General features: G+C 40.1%; 2 protein-coding genes across 4 annotated transcripts in view; one reads left to right on the forward strand and one right to left on the reverse strand.

Moving 5' to 3' along the window:
* Positions 1-408: 408 nt before the first annotated feature.
* On the reverse strand, positions 409-5,361 carry RPL4 (ribosomal protein L4). The gene is made up of 10 exons (XM_082383392.1): positions 5,217-5,361; positions 3,670-3,841; positions 3,370-3,476; positions 2,867-3,005; positions 2,287-2,411; positions 1,878-2,007; positions 1,465-1,621; positions 1,091-1,174; positions 862-982; positions 409-777 (listed from the first exon to the last, which is right to left on the reverse strand). The coding sequence occupies exons 1-10, from the start codon at positions 5,217-5,219 to the stop codon at positions 499-501; spliced, it is 1,317 nt and encodes a 438-aa protein (XP_082239518.1). The 5' UTR covers positions 5,220-5,361; the 3' UTR covers positions 409-498.
* A 116-nt stretch (positions 5,362-5,477) lies between these two features.
* The window catches only part of ZWILCH (zwilch kinetochore protein), a 54,636-nt gene continuing 34,572 nt past the window's right edge, over positions 5,478-25,541 (forward strand). For all 3 annotated transcript variants that reach the window (XR_014242120.1, XR_014242121.1, XM_082383329.1), the window contains exons 1-8: positions 5,478-5,821; positions 9,021-9,072; positions 12,221-12,316; positions 15,487-15,605; positions 18,445-18,644; positions 19,588-19,658; positions 20,336-20,491; positions 21,780-21,851. Coding sequence is in view for 1 of the 3 variants with exons in the window: in XM_082383329.1 (XP_082239455.1) it covers positions 5,769-5,821; positions 9,021-9,072; positions 12,221-12,316; positions 15,487-15,605; positions 18,445-18,644; positions 19,588-19,658; positions 20,336-20,491; positions 21,780-21,851 (819 nt within the window). In the remaining 2 variants the exon portion in view is untranslated. The remainder of the gene's footprint in view (positions 5,822-9,020; positions 9,073-12,220; positions 12,317-15,486; positions 15,606-18,444; positions 18,645-19,587; positions 19,659-20,335; positions 20,492-21,779; positions 21,852-25,541) is intronic.

Raw genomic sequence — 25,541 nt, forward strand, 5'->3', positions numbered from 1 at the left:
CACCTCTGAAGGAAACATCAGTTTCTTACTGCTATACTTTAAAAAATGTGTTCTGATTCTGCCCTCTTGTGGTTACTGAAAATGTCAGATCTTTACGGAACTTCACCCATTTTCCAAGATGGTTTTTTTTTGGGAGAGGGGAGCTAAATAATAAGAGTTTCTGTGTATTTCTGGGACAAGTCTTTTAACCATCTGTTTCTCAAAACATTTTTACTTACAAAGTGGATTTTATATCTGGATTTATGGAACATCCCACTTCTCATTCAACTTCGTGGATTTTATACTAAATCCAAGGCTCCATTTTATACCAGACTTAAAAGGCTTGAATTCTAGACTAAAAGGCTTAATTATTAAGAACAAAGTGTCAGTAAAAAAAATTCTAACCAAGATTCACACAACACATCCAAGTCATGTTTCTCACTGCCTCTTTGATCAGGTCTTTATTCAAAATTAGCTGTCCAAAATGATTTGACCTTTACCAAATAAACAAATTTAAGTTTATGAAGCAGCCTTCTTTTCCTCTGTGGTGGGTTTCTTTTCGGTGGGTTTCTTTTCTGTGGGCTTCTTTTTAGCAGGCTTCTTTTCGGCTGCTGGTTTCTTGGTCACTGCAGCCTTTTTTCCCACCAAAGCCTTCTTTGGCTTCTTTGGCTTCTTCAGCTTCTTAACGCGAACAGCCTCTTTTCCCTTCTTTCCCACCACAGGCTTCTTGCCTGGAATCCCCTTCTCATCTGATTTGGCTTCTAGTGCTGCTGCTGCCCTATCCATCCGGATTTTGTGCTGCAACAAATTAGGAAGAAAATCTAAGAATCAAATCTTTCTAAAAACTCAACATGTATCAGCAAAACCCAAATTATTGCTTACGTTCTTGGCCTGGCGAAGAATGGTGTTCCGGCGCATGGTCTTTGCATATGGGTTTAGCTTCAACATGATTCTCAGGTTTTTCAGTGGATTCTTCTTCAGGACTCTGCGATGAATCTTCTTGCTATAAAAAGGTAGAGACTATATTTATAGTTTATTTACATTACCCATATTTCTGAAATACCCAATAGTGCGAGGCGGGCAAGAATTACAGTGAATATCACAACTTTACCGTGGTGCTCGGAGGGCTCTTTGGATCTCTGGGCTTTTCAAGATTCTGCTAAGGTCTGTATTGAGCATCTTGTGCATGGGGAGGCTGAATGAAAAAAGAAAACATTGACTATAGAGGCTAAACTCCTAGTTCTCATGTAACTGACTAAAGAACATGAACCTCAACAAAAGATTATTTTTAATCATTTAAGCTCTACAGAATACAATCAGAATTTCCACTATACTGTCACTTCTCTGAATCTCACCATTTCCACATATTGCATCTGTATACAAGGAGGAAATGGCAACACAATCCGTTATTTAGAAAATATGCAAACCAATTTTGAACACTATCCACGGCATAAACACCATGTTCGATATATGAATTACACTCACTTGTAGTTACTCTTGAGGGAGGCAGCTTTACGCCAGGTGCCATACAGCTCATCTAACTTGCGGAAAGCACTTTCAGTCCAAATGCAGAAACGTCCCACATGCCCACCAGGAGCAAGTTTCAAAATGTTCAGTTTGCTTACATTAAGCAGAGTAATTCCTTTTAAAGGGAAAACAAGAATTAGAGAGCCTGTATTTCAACAGAAGAAACACAAATCATCTTTATAGCACCCAAGAAGTATTTTAATCATGAATTTCAACCATCAAGGGCTCACTCATTCAGCCAAGAATCAGAAGTTCCACAAAATCATGAATTTTCAGAAACACAGACCATAAAGTGAAATCTCATCATAATAAAAGCTGAGTAAGCTTGCATAGCATGAGTAATTAAAACATGTAAGCAGTACAGGAATTACCAGGGATGTTTCTGAAGGCCTTGATGATACCATTGTCCTCATTATAAATGATGCAGGGTCCCCTGCGCTGGATACGGCGACGGTTTCTCATTTTGCCTTTGCCAGCTCTCATTCGCTGCGAGGCGTAGACCTAACAAAGTGAGGTTTGGTATTTTGATTGAGATATGATCCCTGCAATAGATCTTCATAGTTTAAAAAAATTCATTTTACAGATGATCAAACTAGAGGCAAAAATGACTTGCCTGAATTTAACACAGCAATGATTTCAGGTTTCAAACTCAGGTAATGTGGTTCCAGAGTCCTTGCTCTCCCTCACATCCACTACGGTTTAGTTATACCGTCCCCCTTCAGTAATCTTTTGAAATTTAAAATCTGGCAACAAATTTGTGTGAAGGACCACAAAACCTACCTTTTTGATATCATTCCAAGCCTTAAGTTTCTTCAGGAGCAAAACAGCCTCCTTGGTCTTCTTGTAGCCTTCAACTTTATCTTCAACCACCAAAGGAAGTTCAGGAACTTCCTCTATACGATGACCTGACAAAGCCAATTAACAGTGACCTGGTTACCCTGCACCCTTTGAAAAACTGAATCGAACCCACAAAATAAAAATGGTGTATACAATTTGCCAAATCAGAATTTCCACAAATATCATGTGTTTCAGAAACACGGACCAATGAAGTGGAATCTCATCATTTTGACAGTTAAATAAAAAGAGGAAGCAACATGACAAAGTGGAAAAGCTTTCTAACAATATACTACATCACTTTATTTGAATTAGTTCCCCCAGTTACATAGTATTCACTGATGATTGAGTTGTTAGATAGACTGAAGTGGTTATAACTAGTATTTAGCAAACGGAAATTCAGCCAGACACTCTAGGATGAAGTGAATGTACACAGGCTATTAACCATTAACACCATGAAAAGGGTCAGGTATAAAAAAAAAAGGGGGTATTTTATACGACTCCTAGAATATAAAATATCACAAACCTTTAGACATGACCAGCGCTGGTAAAGCCGAGGCAGCCAATGCAGAGCAGATGGCATATCGTTTCTGCGTTGTATTCACTCTGCGGTGCCAACGTCGCCAGGTCTTGGTTGGTGCAAACATGCGGCCCCCACGACACATCTGTTTTCCCAGTTAAGAATCGCATTTCTCAAATTTTAGGAATTAAAAACAGGTTATGTCTTGCTCAGGAAGAATTTTCGTCACCCTTCTGAACCAGCTTACTGACAGCAGGCAACTGTCACTGAGAACAGAGTAAGGCGCAAATTACGACATCATTGCAAGCAAAACTTCCTACTATCAAACCTGTTGGCTTTAAAAATTATGACGGAAAAATCTTTCGGATTTCAAATCTGTCTAGAGAAATGTTTAATCTGGACACTAGCATCTTCAGCATAAATTATTTTCCAACTACTAACATGAAAAAACCAGGTCCAGCCTGCTAAATGCCACAGCTGGCTAGTCTAGGTGGTGAAACAAAGGATACATTTCCAAAAGCACCCTGGCCAGAACGGTGAGTGCCGCCACCTCGAACCCTGGGAATTCGAGCCACAGCTCTGCCAGTACCCCAAGACTCAGCACTGGTTTGATGACCTGAAATTGTGAAGAAACACAAGTTTTGGCTACCCAACCACACCATTCTATGACTACCATGCACGGTAGCAAACAGCATCAGAACATCCAGGAAAATCATGTGGTTCAGAAACACGGACCAATGGAGTGAAATTTCATCACTGCTGTTAAGTACCTCTTAAAAAGTCAACCGAGGAAAGATCTAAATCCATACCTGCTAATTCACTGACAGCATAGGGCTGTCTGTTGTTTTTGCGCAAGTTGGTGTGAACAAAGTTCACAATATCTGGTCGAATGGGAGCCTTGAACACAGCAGGCAAAGTGACATTTTTGCCAGATGACTCCCCCTTTTCAGAGTACACTGATATAAGTGGACGAGCACACGCCTGGGAAAAAGGAAAAAAATATTTATATTGACAAGCAATGTCAGGCACTCTTCTCACGTGCCAACAAAAGCATTAACGGTTCAGTTCCAGAACAGACTAGAGTTTGATGAGGTAGATAACGCTTAAAGCAAAAACAAAGGCTAAGTTACCAACACACCATCAGGTCTATTAACATCAGTAAATACTTGAAGGACACTTAAGATTCTCAAGTTCTGCCACAGAATTTTCATCATTTTCAAAGAGAACGCTTTATGATTAAACGAAAGCAAAATAATCAAAACCATACTGTAAGGTTTGAAAATGCAATTTAATGCCATCATTCAAACTCTTTCATCCCAAATGTCAGCGAATCTACCAGGGCCCCACTCCTCCAAACATCCATCCTTGCCCCCTTCATCCCATTCCAAACACAGGTTTCAAAAATTCCTAGTAAAAACAACAGCCCTGTTACTTCTTGCTCAATCTTCTCCAAAGACTTACCACCCGAAAGGAAAACATCCCAAGCAGGACCTACACAACCTGCTCAACCTCGCTTACCATACTCTCTTCCAGATGCTCAGGCCTACACTCAGGGCCGTCCCTGTCCTGCCTCAGATGTAACGAGTCTCCTACCTAAAGATACTCTTCCTCACCTCCTTCAGGTTTCTCTGATCACTGTTTATAAAGCCCAATTACTGCTTCCTCTCCAACTTCCTATGTCTACAACACTTACTACCATTGAACATTACAATGCATTTTGACCAGCTCAATTACGATCGAAACTGCATAAGGATAGTGCTTTTTCCCTATTTTGTTCACTCAACTCCCCAAGGCACATATACAGACGTTATTTATGCAGTACATACACAACAATTAAATTTTAAAGCAAGAGGACCAAAATGCTTTCAGAGGCAATTCTTAAGATGAACACACAATAATTCAGGAAAAAAGTGGAAATACAAGTTTTTTCTTTAACGAAATCTCTCAAAAGACGGAAATATTCCTTACTAAACCGGGCACGGAGATACAAGACCCCAAGCTGACTCTCACCCAGACTCAGTCTTAGGCCCTGCAAATTTCCAAGTCTTCAGTGGAACCCATTCTTTCAAGATCCAAGAGAAGCCAGAATTCCAAAAGTCCTTCTGCGCCCGAGAACGATCTGGGGGTCCTCCTGTGTCGCTTCCAGACGCGCCCTGCGCCGGCTCGCACACGTTGCCTCTAAGATGGCTGCCGTAGAGCCTCACTTCCCAGATTCCAGCCACAAACAGACGCCCTTTGGTCCCCATCTCCTTCTCCTCGCTTCCCCTCATGAAGATTTTATGCCCTGAACCCCCAAGCCCATTCCTGCCAGGCCCCAAGAGCAGAGGACGGTCCAACACAGAGAACTTTCACTCACCATGGCGGGGAGAGGAGAACGCCACGCTCCTCTCAACCCGGCGGCTCCCACAGGAAAAGGAAATGCTTGGCACTCCCACTCTGTATGTAATCTTCAACTCGTCCCCCACCCTGCCCCGTCTCAAAACCAATCCAGGGACACAAAATATATCTCTACCACTCTAAAAAAATAAAAATAGCATATTATTTCTTCATATATGTCAAATTACGGTATCTATTGACTTCCAAAGCCAAAAAGAGCACTTAGAAACAAGGGACTCCTTTTCGCGGAGTAATCCATAAGGGGGCGTGGCCAACTCTCGCGAGACGAGTGTCTTTTCCCCCTCAACCGTTACAACTTATTTTAACTTTTTCTTACGGGAATGGAAAACTATTGGGACAGGAAAAACAGCTGTGTGCTGTAAAACAAAAGTTTAACTTTGTGGACAAACGGGACCTGTTGGGGGGGGGTGTGGGTAAAAGTAGTCCCGGCGGGGGGTCATAACCCCGGAAGTCAGCGTCTGGCGCGCATTTCAGTTTGGCGGTTTCGGATCTGCAGTCAAACTGGGGCGGGATGTGGTCGCGAACCAACCGAGCTGCTGAGGAGTTTTACGCTCGTCTCCTTCAGTGAGTAGTAGCCCCTGCTTTTGGCTTGGCTGTGAGGACAGCACTTCTCCCTCGGGGTATCTCGATCCCCGCCCCAAGCCTGTTTCCACAGCCTTGGGGATTAGCGCCTTGCCAGTTTCCAGCGGCGCGAATGTTGTAGACGAAGTCCGCTTTCCCGGGAGCTGGAAGCTGGGGAGACGCCGGTTACCTGCTCCAGTGTGGGGCTGGCGCTGTAGGCCCTGCTGCTTGTAGTTTCGTTTAGGAGAAAACGTGTACATTGTCACCCGAGGTGGAAGGTGACAAGTTTTCCAAGAGGCGCATTATTCACTCTGATAATGCACACAACTTCTGATATGTTAGGGGCACCTACCAGGATAGAGAAAACTAGATGTTGACATCCTTCACCTGTTTAAAGCCTGGCTGGCGTGAAACGTGTTGTTATAGTCTATTCAAAATAGTTATATGAGCAACAGTTATAATGATAACGTGATGGTGTGTCGGCTCTTTAAAGCACCTTTGTTTCACAGTGCTCTAAGAGTTCGTTTTATTCGTATAGTGAATACTAGTACTAAAGGGGATTCCATCCAGTTCTGTATCCAACATAAAAATCTAATCCAGTAGTTCTCAAATTTGAGCATGAATCAGTATCACCTGGCAGGTTGCCAAAACAGATTGCTGGGCCCCCTTCCAGGGTTTCTCATTTAGTAGGTCTGGGGTGGGGCTAAAGAATTTCCCTTTCTAACCAATTTCAGGTGAAACAGATGCTGCGGGCCTGACACCACACTTTGATAACTGTTGTAATCTAACCCCTTCTTTTCTAAATGCCATACTTTTTCATTATTTGTCTTCATTGCTTTTATTTCCTGCTTACAAAAGTGGTAATGCTTGTCAGTTTTTTCAACATTATAGAAAGATCACTAGCTTTTTCTATCTTTTTTTTTTTAAACAATGTCTTGGATAGCTTTCAGTATGAGAGCCTATACATCTCATTGTTTTTAACGGCTATATAATACTTCATTGTATGGCTGTTTTATGTTTATTTAACCAGTCCCTTGTTGATACAACTTTATTTAGATCTTTTGCATTTTCTAATTATTTCATAGGTGTTAGTCTTTCTCTCCACTTGTAAGCACCAATAGTCTCTCTTACTTCTCTTGAATCCCTCACAATGCCTTTGTAGCCACCTGCCTACTGGAAGTTTCCAAATGAGACCTCAAACTCAACATTTGTGAAACTGAATTCATCTATTCCCCACAACCTGACATTCTCCTGAATTCTGTCTATGAGTTAAGAATTCCAAGTCCAAGACTGTCACTTGGTTCTCTTCCACTGCCACCCACCCCGTCCCATCTAGTCAGTCACCAGGTGCCCTTGTTCTCCCTGCATCCCTACTGCTTTTGTTCACCATCATCACTTTTTTGAAGTACTGCAAGTTATTCACAGCTATTTTCCTGGCCTCCAAGTTTATAGCCTCCACATCAGGAGGTCAGGGGGATCTTTCTCATTTAAAATCTTGTTGTGAGCTCCTCTTGGCTTTCAGCATACAGTTCAAGCGCTCTAGCAAAACCTCTTCCTTTGTGCCTCGACAGCACCCCGCACTCCCCTCTGTTGGGACTCATCACCCTGTATTGCAATTGTTGGTTTGCTAGTTGGACTGCAGTCAAGACTATGAACCAGGGACTATGCATTTGTTTTGTATCTTGGACATTTAGTAAGAATTGTTGACTAAATATTATGACATAGTATGAGTGTGTTTTGTGTTTGGTAATTGCAATCATTGTTGCTTTTGTTGTGGTCATCCATTTACAATGCTTGGTGTCAGTCTATTTATCTCTTGTAAAAATAAAATACAGTGTGTGTGTGTGAAAAAAAAAAAAAAAGAATTGTTGACTAAAAAAACCAAAACCCAAAAGATATGTTATTCAGGGACCTTACTGAGGACTACAGCCTGGGAATCAGCTTCTCAGATAGCTCCAAAGAACTGTTCCAAAGAGGTAAGGGAGTAGCCAGAATATATAGGAGATTTTGCTGGGGGAATAAACAAACAAAAACAAAGCAAAACAAAACAAAAAAGTAGTTGAACATCAAAAGTTCACTACTAATCACAAGAACAGACATCTCAAGTTAATGATTTTAGTGCTTTTCCATGTATGGGAAGATGTAAGAGTCTGGACTCATTGAAATTACTCCTTTGCTATGCATCTTAACTGTCTAGGGCCAGTAGCCTGTTTTTCTGCATCCTGAATTCCCCTCAGGGTGCACCAGGGTGGCTTCAGTGGCTGATGGTTTTATGGCGGGCAGCCTTCGATGTTTACCAGAACGGCAGGCAACTTTTTTGTCCACAGAGTGCCTGCCCATAATACACATACTGGTGAAATGATTCTTGAATGATTGATTGAATAACATCCCTGAGTTATGCATACATAGAAGTTAAACTTCTTTAATAATAAGTCACAATCTTGTCCAAAATGTGAGACATAGTTTTTATTTCAGTGAGTTATAGAGTGGATCAAACAATAAATGGTATCCTGAAACCATTCTGTTGGGTTCCTTTAGGACTCTAAAGATTCTTTTCTCTTTCAGAGTGTAGATCAGGCTGATGTGCATTTTGGTATGTTAATGGTTAATGGTTTACATGCTTTGGGATCAACTTTCTTGAATAAAAGGATAATTATGAAGTATCTTAGAGTTTTGTGCTTACATTTTAAAAAGGAAATGCTTTAGCATTATCAAATTTACTAATTTTTTAGTGACAGCTCATGAAAACAGGGAGGATGGATGCTTCCATTTTAGCAATAGAAATCCAAGGCCTGGGACCCTTAAATAACTTCTCCATGGTTACCCGCTGATTCAGTGGCAGGTCAGAATCCAGTCATTTTTACTTCCCAAAAGTCATGTAGTAACTTACATTTTAATAGTAATTGGTACTGTGTTTTAAAAGTTACAAGAGTAGAGGTAGGCAACCTAATTTCCTGCTGCCTCTGAGAAGCAGTAGTACCCACTTCGGGGCAGCTGTCTGTTAATCTCTATCACATCTCTTTTTTTTTCCTCGTTAACCTAATACTCTTTTTCTGCTTTTTTCTCCCTTCTCAACTATGCCTTAGGACTGCCATGAATACTTTGCATTTTGCTTTTCTCTTGGAGAAAGTAATGACTAACTCCTGAGTTTAAATGACAGAATACTATAGCTCTATTTTTCACATGTCGTTCTGCATTTCAGGGAATTTGATGAAGAAAAGAAAGGAATCTGTAAAGATCCATTTATCTATGAGGTATGAACATTTTATTTGGTTTTTAAACAACTCAATCATCCTAAAATTTTGAGTTTTTAAAAGTTGAGTTTACTGAAGTTAATTTACATAGACTAAATTTCACCCTTTTAGAGTACAGTTCTATGAATTTTTACAAATGCATTTAGTCATATAACAACCCCCATAATCAAGAACATTGCTATCACCTCCAAAAAATCCCCTCATGTCCCTTTATAGCCAACCGTTTCCCCTGTTCCCTGGCAACTACTAATCTGTTTTATATCTCTGTTTTCTGTCTTCTGTATTGCCTTTTCCAGAATGTCATATAAATAAAACCATACAGTTTGTAGCCTTTTGGGTCAGGCTTCTCTCAATGAGTATGTAATGCATTGAGATTCAACTGTGTTGTTGTGTGTATCAGTAGTTCATTCCTTTTTATTGTTGAGTAGTATTCCACTGTTTTGCCAGTTGATGGACACTTGGATTGTTTCCAGTTTTTGATAATTATGAAAAAAGCTGCTATAAACATTCATGAATTTATTAAGTTTAAGCATCTAATATATGCCAAGTGTTCCATAGGTAAACTCCCCATAGAACTTAATCCCTTAAAACAATTAGCAAACTAAAATTTATATTCTAAAAGACGAGCTAAGGAAAAATAGTCATAAATGATAAGGGCTAATATCCATGTGTGTAAAATATATAAAAAGCTCTTAAAATCAATAAGGAAAAAAGACAATCATAATAGAAGAATAGGCAAAGGATACAAATAAGTAACCACAGAAAGAAAAATACAAATACTGCTGACCCTTGAACAACAAAGGGGTTAAGGGTGCTGGCCCGCTATAGTCAAAAATCTGAGTATAACTTTATAGTGGACTCTCCCTATATGTGGTTCCTCCGTATCTGAGGTTCTACATCTGTGGATTCAACCGACAGTGGGTCATGTAGTACTATAGTGTTTACTGTTGAAAAAAATTTGTGTGTAAGTGGACCCACACAGGTAAAACCTGTGTTCTTCAATGGCCAACTGTATAATTATCTCTTACAATCTGAATTCTCACTAACCAAACTCAAAAATAAAGTATATCCAAGTAAATGTATTATTAATCCTTCCCTATCTGAATTATTACCAGTTGGTACCTATATTAGTTTCCTATGGCTGCTGTAACAATGTACTACACATTAGTTTTCTTAAAACATGAGAAATGTATTCTCTCACAGTTCTGGGGACTAGGAGTCTGAAATCAAGGTGTCAGCAGGGCTGTGTTCCAGCTGAAGGCTCTATGAAAGGATCCTTCCTTGCCTCCTCCTAGCTTCTGGTAGTTTCCAACAATCCTTGGTGTTTCCTGGCTTGTTGAAACACCTGCCTTTGTCAGCACATGGCATTCTCCCTGTGTGTCTATGTCTCTAAATCTCTCTATCCTTGTAAATATACCAGTCATTGGGTTTAGGGTCACCCCCCCAACCTAGTTAATCTTCATCTTAATTTGATTACATTTGCAAAGATCCTATTTCCAAATAAGGTCACGTTCAGAGGAACCAGAGGTTAGGACTTCAACTTATCTTTTGGGGGGACATAATTCTACCCACAACAGTATTTGATCAAGAACTTAGTAGATCAGAATAACAAAGCATCCTTTGCTCTCTGAACTTGGTATCTAAATGCTTCAATATCCAAACTAAGAAGTAGGTTCAAATAGTGAGAGATATTTGTCAATAATAAGAATATTAGAGGCTGTTCACTCTCATTAGTGATCAAATAAATGAAAATTAAAACAATAACAAGATAAAGGTAAAAATAAACAATGAAAATAATGTGTTGACCTAAGTGATGGGAATGCAAATATGTGGGTATGACATATTTGAAAGGCAATTTGACAATATCAATGTGATTTTAGATATTCATCTTAAAGTACTTAAAGGATGTCCATTATCAATTGTTTGTTATAGCATATTACTTGAAAATACCCAAATGTTGAATAATATGGAATTATGTGATGGTAGATCCATGGTACTAGACAGCCTAAGAACATTTAATGGCATGGAAAGAAGTTCATGATATGAAACCATTAGAATGTTTATTTTTTAAGCAAAATCCTATTGAGTTATCAAAATAACAGATATATTTCTATTATTTTATTTATTATTTATTTATTTTGGCTGAGTTGGGTCTTTGTTGCTGCGCGCAGGCTTTCTCTAATTGTGGCGAGCGTGGGCTACTCTTTGTTGCAGTGCGTGCGCTTCTCACTGTGGTGGTTTCTCTTGTTGCGGAGCACGGGCTCTAGGCACGCAGGCTTCAGTAGTTGTGGCATGTGGGCTCAGTAGTTGTGGCTCGCAGGCTTAGGTGCTCTGCGACCTGTGGGATCTTCCCCGACCAGGAATGGAACCTGTGTCCCCTACATTGGCAGGCAGATTCTTAACCACTGCACCACCAGGGAAGTCCCGATATGTTTCTCTTTAAATAGATTTATTTATATGTCTGGAAAAAGATCAGGCAAAATATACACCAAAAAGACTAATAATAGTAGTGACTGCTCCGGCTAGTAGAATTATAGATGGGTTTAAAAAAATCTCTTTTAGCTACCTGTTTTCAAACTTTTCTACAATAAATGTTTATTGCAATTGGAATGAAGAAATATGCAATTCCTATAAACTGATAAAGTTCTAAATTCCATAGTACAATCAGAAAAAAAGATAATATTTAGTAAAGAGCTAATTTTATGGTTCATAACAGTAAATCCAATATGATTAGGGGAAGAGGATGTCAGTGTGATCCTAATCAAAAGGTCTTACCAGGCAGGGTGCTCTTTAGGTGGGCCTTGAAGCACATAGATAACAGATATAAGAGCTAGAATTTTTTTTTTTTTGGCCATGCCACAGCTTGCAGGGATCTTAGTTCTCCGACCAGGGATTGAACCCGCACCCTCGGCAGTGAAAGTGCAGAGTCCTAACCACTCGACCTCCAGAGAATTCCCCAGCTAGATTTTCTCAACATGAAAAACAACATGGGCAAAGAATAAATGAAATTATATTTTGAAAACATTACGTCTTGTTCAAATTCTCTTTTCCAGTTACTTGCATAGAGCTGGTCTTTATGTGTTTAAATATTTGTACATATATATGTGTGTATTTATAACATTGCTGGACCTTAATCTGTTTTTAATAGGCTGATGTTCAAGTGCAGTTGATCAGCAAAGGCCAACCAAACCCTTTGAAAAATATTCTAAATGAAAATGACACAGTATTCATCGTGGAAAAAGTGGTAAGTAGTGCTTGGGCTTTGTGGTTAATTCTTAACAGCCAAATTTGGTTTCTTGTGGATAATCTCAAATGTACACATTTTCTCAAATGTACACATTTTCTTATCAGCATGTTAGTGACAGTGGATTCTAATATCTTTTAGTAGTAAGTACAGTGCTGTCCAATAGAGAGATAATGTGAACCACATACGTAATTAAACATTTTCTGGTAGCCTCATTGCAAAAAAAAGGTAATTAATTTTCATACTGTAAAATTGACTTTTTCTTTTGTTGTTCAGTTGTGTGAATTAACACATGTCTACAGTCTGGTAATCACCATCATAATCAGAACACAAAACAGTTCCATCACCCCAAAAAACTCCCTCGTGCTATCCCTTTAAAATCATTCCCTCTATAAAATGGATAAGTAGTAAGAACCTGCTGTATAAAAAAATAAAGTAAAATTCAGAAATTCAAAAAAAAAAAATCATTCCCTCTTCTCCCTCACTGTAGCTTTATCTTCTTAAGAATGTCATGAATGGAATCATACAAAAGTGTGTAACCTTTTTTTTAAATTTATTTATTTATTTATTTTTGGCTGTGTTGGGTCTTTGTTTCTGTGCGAGGGCTTTCTCTAGTTGCGGCAAGCGGGGGCCACTCTTCATCGCAGTGCATGGGCCTCTCACTATCGCGGCCTCTCTTGTTGCGGAGCACAGGCTCCAGACACGCAGGCTCAGTAATTGTGGCTCACGGGCCCAGCTGCTCCGCGGCATGTGGGATCCTCCCAGACCAGGGCTCGAACCCGTGTCCCCTGCACCAGCAGGCGGATTCTCAACCACTGCGCCACCAGGGAAGCCCCCAAAAGTGTGTAACCTTTTGAGTCTGGCTTCTTTCACTCAGTGTAATAATGCCTTTGAGATTCATTCAAGTTGTGTGTGTATTAATGGTTCATTTCTTTTAACTGCTGAGTAGTATTCTGTGGTATGGATGTACCACAGTTTCTTTACCCATTCATCCTTTGAAGGACATTTGGGTTGTTTTCAGTCTTCAACGATCACTAATAGAGCTACTATAATCATTTTTATACAGAATTTTATGTGAGCACAGTTTTCTTTAAATGGGTAGGAGTGGGATTGCTGGGTCTGAAATTATGTTTAATAATGCTTTTATTTAATCTAATTTATCTAATGTTATCATTTCAATACCTAATTCATATAAAAATCATTAATGAGATTTTAAGTTCTTTTTTCCATACTACGTCTTCAAAATCTGGTATGTATTTTACACTTAAATCTCAGTTTAATCTGGCCACATTTCAGGTGCTCAAAAGCCACATGTGGCTGGTGGGTGGCTACTGTTTTGAACAGCACAGCATAAGTAGCTATGACTCGTGAATTTCTACTTTAATTTTTGCTTGTTAAATGTAACAAGAGGGGACTTCTTATTTTTTGCATCACTTTATAATTACAGCCTTACACCTTTGTGGGGTTTTTTTTTTCCTCTTTTTTTTATTTTTTGAATTTTTGAATTTTATTTTATTTATTGTTCTTATTATCTGTTTTATACATATTAGTGTATACATGTCAATCCCAATCTCCCAATTCATCCCACTCCCCCAAGCCCTGCCACTTTCCCCGCTTGGTGTCCATACGTGTGTTCTCTACATGTGCGTCTCTAGTTCTGCCCTGCACACCGCGCCTTTGTGTTTGAAGTTCGGGAACTGTTTTGGCAGAGCAGTAACAGTGATGTTAACTGAGTGCTGATAATGCTGTCACATTACACAGTTGCTTTGGGGCCAGGACCCATTCTTGGGTATATTGTTTCCCGAAGTAGATAGGAACAGGATCTAATAGGGGAAAGTGGATGTTCCTTTAGAAGGAATATCTCTGTCTGCTTTAGGGCCCACATGCTGTCTGGACCGAGATTGAGATGAATGAACAGAGAGCTCTTTATTTTAAATACACACAGAAACTTCTTTCTGAGGAGGGGACCTATTTATTTGTCTTTTGTATTCATGATGCTTATCAGTGGTGGACAGATGCTTGGAAAATAATTATAGGTGAATTATGTGGTTGAATTTAGACTTTTCCCCTAGAAGGGAAAATGTTTGTTGAGCAAAAGCTGAAAAAATGAAGATGGTCGGATGAAGATGAGTTACCTGGGAAAAGGCAAAGATGAGCAGAGGGATGTGTGGAAATTGGTTGGGATACTAGTGAGGATGCAGCTTGGAGCTGTGAGGAGTCACCTGGCGCTTTTGGATGGGGAACAATGAAAATGGGCTTTATTTCTACAAAGATCAGTGGAGCTTAAAGCATGAGTTTTAGGTAGATGGATATTGAAAAGTAGAACAGAAGGAAAAATGACATTTCTTGGATACTTCTAGGAACTATTTGGAAACCCAGGCCTGGAAGGGAATAAAATCTGGAATCTGGCAGCAGAAATTCAAAGTTGAGGAAACATCTAGGTCAGATACCTATTAAGTATTTACTGCTAGAAGAGCTTAGTGGATAAGAACTTGAGTTTTGAAGTCAGACTACCTAGATTCAAATGTTAGATTTGCAGCTCAGCAGCTGTGTTATTGTAGGCAAGCTATTCAGCCATTCACTAGCTCAGTTTTCTGGTCAATAAAACAGGGTTAATAATAGTATCTATCTCAGGGTTTTTATGAAAAATGAAAGAAAGCTTGGAACAGTACTGGTACATAGTACATGCTCAGGAAATGTTAATTCGTAAAATTATTGTTATTATTGGCAGAACTGAGATATTTAGCTACTTAAACACATGGATATCAGAAACACAAATGAGAGCTGATAGCCCTAAGAGGAATAGACTTAAGGAGTAAGGGCTGTGAACCTTCAAGTTTGTGGAGAGACAAAATCAGGGAGTCTTCCATGGGTTTCCCTTGGTGTTTGTACATCATTTTGTACGTGGTAGAGCACTTCCTTTTCTGATGGTATCAGATACTTCCTTTATTAGTAGCAACTTAGATCAATATCTTTATAGGACAGTAGAAATGCTTCTGATGGTGAGATTTATTGGTACCAAATTGGTTTGTACCTATGATTCTTGTCATAACCCAATCATTTTTTGCTTAAGCGTTTAGAAATCAGTACGTTATGTTCTAGCATAGTGAAGAGTTGACCGTTACCTTAAGTGTTCTTTTACCTGGTTAAATAATTAAACATTTTTAAAGCTTTTAGAAAAGGAAGAAACAAGTCATGTTGAAGAACTACAATCTGAAGAAACTGCTATTTCTGATTTCTCTACTGGTGAAAATGTTGGACCACTTGCTTTACCAGTTGGGAGAGCCAGGTAAGTTTTTTCTTAGTGTAGGGGTGGAGGGTAGGATTTAAATAGAAGTGTTCTTATAAACATTGGGAAAAAAATATGTATCTAGCTAGATCCCTCCCTCTCTCCTTTCGCCTCCCCCTTGATGTGTATACTCCGTTCTCTAAGGATAGCTCTACTTGACTGTTCTTGACTGTCCCATAGGTATCCCAAGCCTAACTCAGACGACTGTGGTGATCTTCCCTTTCTCCATTCCTCTATACTGTTTACTGTTGTTGCTTTGTAATTGTTTTCCTTATTTCTAATCTGGTTCCTCGCCAGTCTTTTCCTCACTGCTGCCAGAGTGATCTTTATAAAATGAAAGACTGATTGTATTGCTTCCCTGCTTAAAAATCCTTCAGTGGTTCTTTTGCCTCATGATAAAATACAGATTCCTTATGAGTGACACATAGGAGCCTTCAGCATCCAATCCAGTGGTCCCCCATGAGGGGTGCCATACTCAGCAGGCAATTGGAAATATGCAGGGATACTTTTTGATTGTCACAGTGATTCAGGGGAGCTTTTGTCCTGGGCCATGGATGGTAAATGTCCTGCAATGCATGGGGCTCTCCTGTCCAACGAGGAATGATCCCACCCAGATGCCAGTAGTGCCCCTGTTAGAAACCCTACTGCCTCTGTCTGCTTTGCCAGTTTCACTACCCACCCCCCCACCATATGACTTTCTGTCTGCCCGGCCTCCCTCAACTCCAAAACCAAGAAGTCTTTGCTGTCAAGGAGTCCTGGAGGATCTGGTTATATATATAACAATATTAGATAATAAGGACCATAATAACAATATTCACAAAGTGACTTTCCTTCATGGTGGGGTTTTTTGGTTTTGTTTTGTTTTGCTGTGTAGACGCTTTTAAAATCTTTTGTAATTAATTAGTCTTTTCTTTCATGGCTTCTTGATTTTAAGTCATGTTTGGCCTTTTTTTCTTTTCTGTCCCACAACTTGAACATTATTTATTTGCATTGTTTTCTCCAGCCAGTGTTTGTTTGGATTTATCCATAGGCTTATCATTTCTTTGCTCTCCATTTCTTCTTGCATTTCAGACCTTCCTTCTGGGATTATTGTATTTCTTTTTTGAAGTACAATCCCTTAGAAATGCCTTTTCTGAACATCTGTTGGTAATAAATTTAGTTTTCATCTCTTTGAAAAAAAATGTTAAGCCATATTTTAAGTAACTTTTAATTCTGATACACTCAAATTTACAGAAAAATTAAAAGAAAAGTTCAGGAATTTCTGTGTAGCCTTAACCAGATTCACCAATTATTTACATTTTGCTGTCTCTGCTTGGTGATTCTGTCGCTTATTCCTCCTCCTCTGCTTCTCCTACTCCTGCCCACTCCCACATCTATATAACAAACACGTATCACACACACACATTTTTTTAAATGAAATATTAACAGTATGTTGGAGACATCTTGCTCCTTTACCCCTAAATACTTCACTATGTATTTCCTAAGATCTAGTTCATTCTCTTATATAACCACAGAACAGTCATCAAAATCTGGAAATTTAACATTGTTAGAATATTACCATCTAATCCATAGACTATATTCAAATTTCCTTAAGTGTTCCATGACTAATGACCTCAAGCATCTTTTCATATATTTATTGGCTTCTACTTTCTCCCACCCCCCAGGTTTACTGAGATATAATTGACATATTCTGTTATTTCTTTTGCTTAATCTCACAGCCTACTTCCACTCCCACTGACCCTCTATCCCTGCCATATTGAACTCCCTGCTTGTAGTAGCTACACTTTGTCACTTTTTTTTTTTTTGTCACTTCTCGATCTGCCTCATGTGCCCTGCTCCCCACTTCTTCACTTGGTGAAACTTTTATGTATTTTGCCACTTAATTTCCAGATTTTTGTTTCTGGGATTCTGTGATATTGTGATGTATAATAAGAAACATATTTGGTCTTTGTCCGCTGTTCCTGGCACCCAGCTCCTGAAACCTTTGGCATTTCCTAGGTGTGGAGAGCTATAAAGGTGTCTTTTGTTATGTTAATGAGGTGACTTTTGGACCCCACCCCAGGTAACCTAAGAATGGGGGCTGCTTGCCAGGGGAACCAAGCATGTGACTGGAGGGTTGGAACTTTTGAGTCCCACCCAACCTCTGGTGGGGAGGGGGGCTGGCGGTTAAGTTCAGTCACCAGTGGCCAGTTATTTAATCAATTGTGACTATGTAATGAAACCTCCATAAAAACCCAAAAGGAGAGGGTTTGGAGAGCTTCTGGGTTGGTGAACACATGGAGGTGCTGGGAGAGTGGCTTGCTAGGAGAGGCCGTGGAAGCTCTGTGCCCTTTTCCTCATACTTTTCCCTTCACACCTCTTCCATCTGGCTGTTTCTGAGTTCTACCCTTTTATAATAAACTGGTAATCTAGCAAGTAAAATGTTTCTCTGAGTTCTGTGAGCAGCTCTAGCATGTTAATTTAACCCGAGGAGGGGGTTGTTGGGACCTGCGATCTATAGACACACAGATGACAACCTTGACTTGGAATTTGGCAGTTGGAAGTTGGGGGGAGGCAGTCTTGTAGGACTGAGGCTTCAACCTGTGGGGGCTGATGCTATCTTTGGGTAGATAGTGTCAGAATTGAGTTGAATTGTAGGATACCCAGCTGGTGTCAGAGAATTGCTTGGTGTACGGAAAAACCCCACACATTGGAATTGGGTATAAAATCTTAGATGGTGATCAGAAGTGGGGTCAGAGTCAGAATCGTAGCTACTGTTCATGATATCTTTGGAAAAGAAAACTTTTGACTGATTGACAGTCTCTACGTCTAATTTATTCTTCCTACTGTTGTTTCCAAGGCAGTTAATTGGACTTTACACCATGGCTCACAATCCTAATATGACCCATTTGAAGATTAATCGGCCAGTTACTGCCCTTCCTCCCCTTTGGGTAAGGTGTGATGGTTCAGATCCTGAAGGTACCTGTTGGCTGGGAGCTGAGCTTATCATAACCAATAACATCATCACAGGAATTGTCTTGTGCATGGTCACCTGTAAAGGTGAGAGCTCACTTCTCTTATTTTTTTTTTTTTTTTTTTTTTTTAAATTGACACATAGGGAGGTGAAGGAATTTAATCAGAACCACACTTTTTTTTTTTTTTTTTTTTAACATAGCTACTTTATTTATTTATTTATTTATTTTAGCTGTGTTGGGTCTTCGTTTGGTGCGAGGGCTTTCTCTAGTTGCGGCAAGCGGGGGCCACTCTTCATCGTGGTGCGGGGGCCACTCTTCATCGCGGTGCGCGGGCCTCTCACTATCGCAGCCCCTCCCATTGTGGGGCACAGGCTCCAGACGCGCAGGCTCAGCAGTCGTGGCTCACGGGCCCAGTTGCTCCCCGGCATGTGGGATCTTCCCAGACCAGGGCTCGAACCCGTGTCCCCTGCATTAGCAGGCAGACTCTCAACCACTGCGCCACCAGGGAAGCCCCTTCTCTTACTTTTGTGGGGGGGTGTGTATATATTTATTTGTATAGTTATTGCTTTGTGGTTTTTACTGAAACTTAATATTGTTAAGAGGGAAGTGCACCCAGTGGAACTTGTGTTAGCCACCATGAATCTACTGTAGTGTGTAACTTGCAGCATGTAGGAGATAGTCCAGAAACAGATTTCCAGAAGTCCGAACAGCAGTTTATGGCTGTTTTATTTGGGTTTCATTTCATTTATATGTGTGTATTTTTGGAAATTTTCATTGGAGGATAAAAAAGTTGAATATAATTCCAATTTCATAGTGGGCCTTTAATTATACTTTTGGTAGTATTATTGACCTCTGTTCTACTTTCCTTCTTTTAAAAACAGTTCATCTGTGATTTAAAATTTAATTTCAACAATTATTAGTGTTAAGTTGTGATACCCTCAGAATTTGAGGGATTGTAATTTTCTAGCTCTAATGATGTAATTTTGAATTGTACCTGTAAAGATTTTTCTTTCTTTCATGTCCTATAGCTGATAAAAATTATTCTGTAAATCTTGAAGATCTCAAAAATTCACACAAGAAAAGACATCACTTGTCTACTGTAAGTATTTCTCTTCTATTCATACTATTTTCTTCAAACTGCTAACAATCTGCCTTCCTAGTGTAAAGGTTTTTTCACTCCTAGTATGACTAGATATTTTTCTGTAGTATCAAAATGTTTATTTTCATATCAGCTAATGACTGAAAATATATGCCTTGCCTTTTAGCTAATCTTTGTGATGAAAAAGAATTGTCTTATTTTTCCATTTGGGATAAAAGCACGGCACTTTTTTTTTTTTTTTTAAACAAATTTTATTTATTTATTTTATAAATTTATTTATTTATTTATTTTTGGCTGCGTTGGGTCTTTGTTGCTGCACACGGGCTTTCTCTAGTTGTGGCGAGCAGGGGTTACTCTTCGCTGCAGTTCGCAGCCTTCTCATTGCGGTGGCTTCTCTTGTTGTGGAGCACGGGCTCTAGGGCTCGCGGGCTTCAGTAGTTGTGGAATGTGGGCTCTAGTTGTGGTGCATGGGCTTAGTTGCTCTGCGGCATATGGTATCGTCCCGGACCAGGGCTTGATCCCGTGTCCCCTGCATTGGCAGGTGGATTCTTAACCACTGTACCACCAGGGAAGTCCTCAACACTTTTTATTTTGGAAAAAGAGTCAAAGTCATTTTGATAATGGGCCTTTGGCCTTGTGAAAGCACAGCTAATGGTCTGCTGGATGCACTCTTTCAGTTAACAGCCAGCGGCTTTGCCCAGTATGAGCTCTTTAAGTCCACTGCCTTGGATGATACAGTTGCTGCCTCACAAACTACAATCACTTTGGATATTTCCTGGAGTCCTGTGGATGAGATTCTTCAAATCCCTCCACTCTCTTCAACTGCAACTCTGGTAGGAGCAAACCCTTCTTTCTGTTGAGTTTATTACTCAGTGTGGATTTACTTTGAACTTGCCTGTTGCTAGTGCTCCATGCTTCCAGCGCGGCCCCAGGCTCAGCTCTCCCTGGGCAGCTCTGAAAGGCTCAGCTTGCCCCTGAAGTCTCACCAGAGCAGCCAGTGGAGGCTTTGCCAGGTGATCTGATCTATCAGTTATCCACAGTGCTGCAATTATGATTAATAAAGTCTCTTGAGTGGGGACTCAAACGGAATCATCACAGTGACTTATAGTCTCTGCTGTTCTTAAAAGAGTGCAGATATTGTCAACACATCAAGAATCATTATTCTGTTCAGACCTTTCACCCTATATTTACATTTCTAGAATCGCTCTTAAAAAATTAATCAGAATTGGTAACAAAAATATATGGACAAAGATATTCAATGCAGTCACATAGCTGTGTTTAGAAAATACTAAAAACAAAACCTGAATAGTCAGTAGGAAAATGATTTAAATAGATTTTCATGGTGAAATAGTGTATATATTTTTTTAAAATCATGATTTAAAGTATCTTTAATAATGAGAGAAAATGCTTATTATTAAGGGGAAAAAAAAAAGACCCAAAAAGTACAAAATTATATGTACAGTAGGATCTCAACTGTGGTTTTTAAAAATGTGTACACGAAGGCCTGGATAGTGTTACAAGTGGTTTCCTCAGGGTGGTGGCTCATGGATAATTATATTTTTAGCGCTTTTCTTTTCCTGCAATAGGAATTTACATACTGGCATTTACTATTTTCTTCTCTTTCAAACCACCCCCCCCCCCCCGTTTTTTTTTTTAAGGTTTTAGGTTTATAAAACTTTGACCTCTGGCTAAGACAGCACATTGTAGATTTAACAGAAGTCTAATGAGCATATTTACTGGGGGAGGGAGGGTGTTGTTTTTGGTGTGTGGTAATGCTAAGTTTGTCACTGAGTCTTGAGATGTATTTATTTATATTTCTACTCTTTGTCCTTTTGGAAATTCAGTGGGACGGAGTAGGAGAGCAGGTGTTCCATGTAGCTGCATTTGTGGTATAGAGAGGGGTTCTGGTGGCCTGAATTTAGGGTACTGTATTGGGATGGGCGGGGTCTTTGGTATCCCTGGGAAGGTGTTCTAAATGCAGTATTGACCTACTTTTTCAGTTCACTAGTGCTTTATGAAATATATTTTTAAATGTGTGGGTAGTTTGAAATGCAAATAACTGTGACCCTGATGCAGAGAAGATGGGATTACCAGTGAAAACTGACTCTGGGAACTTTTTAGAATATTAAGGTGGAATTGGGAGAGCCCAGAGGTCCTCTGAATCATCTTCACAGACAACTGAAATTTCTCCTTGTGAGTATCCTTCTGGAATTTGTAACTTGTATTAAATCTCATGTTTTCATTAAAATGTTTGCTAGTGTCATTGTTATTTAGTTTTGTGTTCTTCAAAATTTGTTCCAAATGTTATGTGCTTGGCAATTGGAGCAGCGTTACCGTGTGGTAATTGTCCTTGCAGTTAAAGGGAACATTCATCAGTTAGTAGTTAATGGGTTCTTTTGCCTTTTCTATGAAGTATTTGAGTTTTATTCATATGATGGATTCCCCTCTTTCCAGGTGAGTCAGTTGCCAGTTAATTCCAAATGTGTGTATAATCTGCTTGTTACTAACTGGGATTTTGATTGATGCTGAAGATTAATGAGCATGTGTTTTTATGTTTCAGTAATTTAAGCTCCACTCTACAAATTAAATCTCAGGGGTGGGGGGGGGCCCTCATTTTGTTTATTTATTTGTTTATTTATTTACTTTTGGCTGCATTGGGTCTTAGTTGTGGCATGGGGGATCTTTCCTTATGGCTCCTCTCTAGTTGAGGTGGGCGGGCTTAGTTGCCCTGCGGCATGTGGGATCTTAGTTCATTGGAAGGCGGATTCTTAACCACTGGACCACCAGGGAAGTCCTGGTGGGGCGTTGGGGGGAGTCATTTTAATGCAGTAGAAATTCCAAATGCCTTAGCTTGGCGTACAAAGCCAGTTATATCCAGTCACTGCCCTACTTACTTCTTTTTTCTTTTCTTTTTTTTAACAGCTTTACTGAGATAGAAATTACATCCCATAAAATTCACTCATTTTAAGTATACAATTCAATAGTTTTTAGTATACTGACAGAGTTGTACAACCATGACCATATTTAATTTTAGGGTATTTTCATCACCCCAAAAAGAAACCCCATACCCATTAGCAGAAACCTCCCACCCCTGCCAGCCCCTGGCAGCCACTAATCTACTTTCTGTAGTATTTTGTTCCTTTTTATTACTGAATAACATTCCAGTGTGCATATGTACTACATTTTTGTTTATCCGTTCATCAGTTGATACATGTTTTGGTTGTTTCTACTTTTTGGCTATTTATGAATAATGCTGCCATGAATAGTCGTGTATAAGTTTTTATGTGACATATGTTTACACATCTCTTGGGTGGAGTTGCTGGGTCATATGGTAACTCTATGTTTAACCTTTTGAGGAACTGCCAAACTGTATCTTTTCCAAAGTGGCTGAGTCATTTTACATTCCCACCAGCAGTGTATGAGGGTTCCATTTTCTCCATATCTTTGCCAATGCTTGATACTGTCTTTTTTATTGTTTGTTACAGCCATCCTAGTGGGGGTGAAGTGGTATCTCATTATGGTTTGTTTATGGGGTTTTTTTGTTTTGTTTTTTGGGGCCGTGCCGCTAGGCACGCAGTATCTTCGTTCCCCGACTAGGGATTGAACCGGTGCCCCCTGCAGTGGAAGCGTGGAGTCTTAACCACTGGACCGCCAGGGAAGTCCCTCGTTATGGTTTTGATTTGCATTTCCATGATGGCTAATAACATTGAGCATCTTTCCATGTTCTTACTGGCTCCTACTTATTTCTTTAGCTTAATCTCCTTCCCTACTTTGCCATACTGAGCTCCCTGCTTGTAGCAGCTCCAGTCCTGTCACACTGTCACTTTCTGGCGTGTGTGTGTGTGTGTGTTGTTCTGCCTAGTGTGCCCTTCTTCCACCTCTTTGCTGGGTTAACTGTCTGTGACATCTTCACCTCAGATGATTGCCCTGATCCCCCAGAATAGCTTATGCTGCCTGTGCTTCGTGCTGCCGTAGAACCTTACGCACCCCCCTTGTCAGGCGGTTTATCAAACAGTAATTTGTTTACTTCTCTGTCTCCCCTACTAGGCTTGAGTTCCAAGTACCCCATTGTGCCTTCAGCTTCTAGCACAGTACCAGGTGTTTTTCATACTTTTACCTCCTCTTATTATTTCCCCATTTGTAAAAAAAACTTGGTACTTTTTCTACCTTTCTCACCTTTCTTCTTTCTTGAGAGCTCCTCTTTCAGGACCCTTCCTGTGGGCTTCTGTCATACTTCTACCTTCCTGTCTCTGCCCTCCTTTCTCCACCCCAGCAGAGGGCTTATCCATTTAGTGATTTGACTAATGCCTTTACGAGGGAACTCCAGACTCCCATCTTTAAGCTGCTACCACTTCTGATCTTTCCCACTTCCATCAAATTAGTTCCCACTTGAGTAGAGGGCTCTTCCCTCCAATTCAGTATGTCCAAAATGAAACTTGAAATCTCCAGACTAGATCCCGTTAATAAGCCCCCCATTTATTTCTGTGATTTCATCATTCCTTCAGTTTCACAGGCTAGAAACCCTGTCTTTTACTTTAGTAAGAACTATCTCTAGTTACTGCCACAGCTAGAAGCTGCCACTCTACTGTGTGCCCAGCATGTGGTGCTAGATGGTGCGGTTATTTTGCCTGAAGTGTCAGCAACTGGTAAGTGGGAGAGCTGGTTTAAAACTCATTCGAATACATGTCTGTCTGTCTGACTTGAAAGTCCATGCTTTGTTATAATCTCCCTTAGAAATTCACAGACTCTTAGATGTGCACGTGGCCATCGTCTCTCCAAGTTCAATCCCCTGTATTTTTATAAATAGGTAGGATTTTTTTCTTTTCTTCTATTCCTTATATATTTCTGTCTGTCTGTCTCTCGAATATACTGTTTGTTTTTTGTTTTTTTCTCTTTGAGGTATCTCACTGTGCCCATCTTAGTTAAAGCCCTATTACCTCCCTTCTGGACCACTCTAATGATCCTTCATTGTTCTCAACAGGGACACACACTCTTGGCATCTTGAGCAGGATCATTCTTTGTGGTTTGGGACCATTGTACACATTGCAAGATATGTAGCATTCTTGGCCCCCACCAGACTAAATGCTCAAAGCGCTCCTGTACACACAGTCACTGTGACGCCAAAATTTATCTTCACGTTTTTCCAAAGGCTCCCTGGGGATGGAGGATGATCTCACTCCTATTGAGAAACACTGTACTTTCTTTTTTCCTTAGACTCTATCCTGAGTGTTTCTGACAGGAGAATTCTTAGCTGCTTGATCATGTCATTTTCCTGTCAAAAAATCAACAATGGCTGTTGTCTTCCAAATGAAATAAAAAATCTTTTTAAGTTTTAAGACCACTATTCCTGTCTAATCCCTATTCCTTGTACTCTTATTTGCCACTGTTTCCTGGGTGTTTTCGCCACCCTTGGCGGAATCATCCTACCTTCTTCATCTTATCCCCTGCTCTGTAGCCAATGGTTCCTGCATTTGAGTTGAGCTAATGTTTCACATCGTTCCTCTGGCCATTCCAGCCTATCTTGACCTCGACCTCTTTCCTTAGTTCAGTTTAGATATTGTAGGTATAGGCATACACATTCATGGTATTTTTTTTTTTAATTTATTTATTTATTTATTTATGGCTGTGTTGTGTCTTCGTTACTGTGCGAGGGTTTTCTCCAGTTGCGGCAAGCGGGGGCCACTCTTCATCGCGGTGCGCGGGCCTCTCACCGTCGTGGCCTCTCCCGTTGCGGAGCACAGGCTCCAGACGCGCAGGCTCAGCAATTGTGGCTCACGGGCCCAGCTGCTCCGCGGCATGTGGGATCTTCCCAGAGCAGGGCACGAACCCGTGTCCCCTGCACTGGCAGGCGGATTCTCAACCACTGCGCCACCAGGGAAGCCC

The sequence above is a fragment of the Balaenoptera borealis genome (assembly GCF_965194805.1).
Source record: "Balaenoptera borealis genome assembly, chromosome: 3".
In the NCBI taxonomy this organism is placed as follows: Eukaryota; Metazoa; Chordata; class Mammalia; order Artiodactyla; family Balaenopteridae; genus Balaenoptera; species Balaenoptera borealis.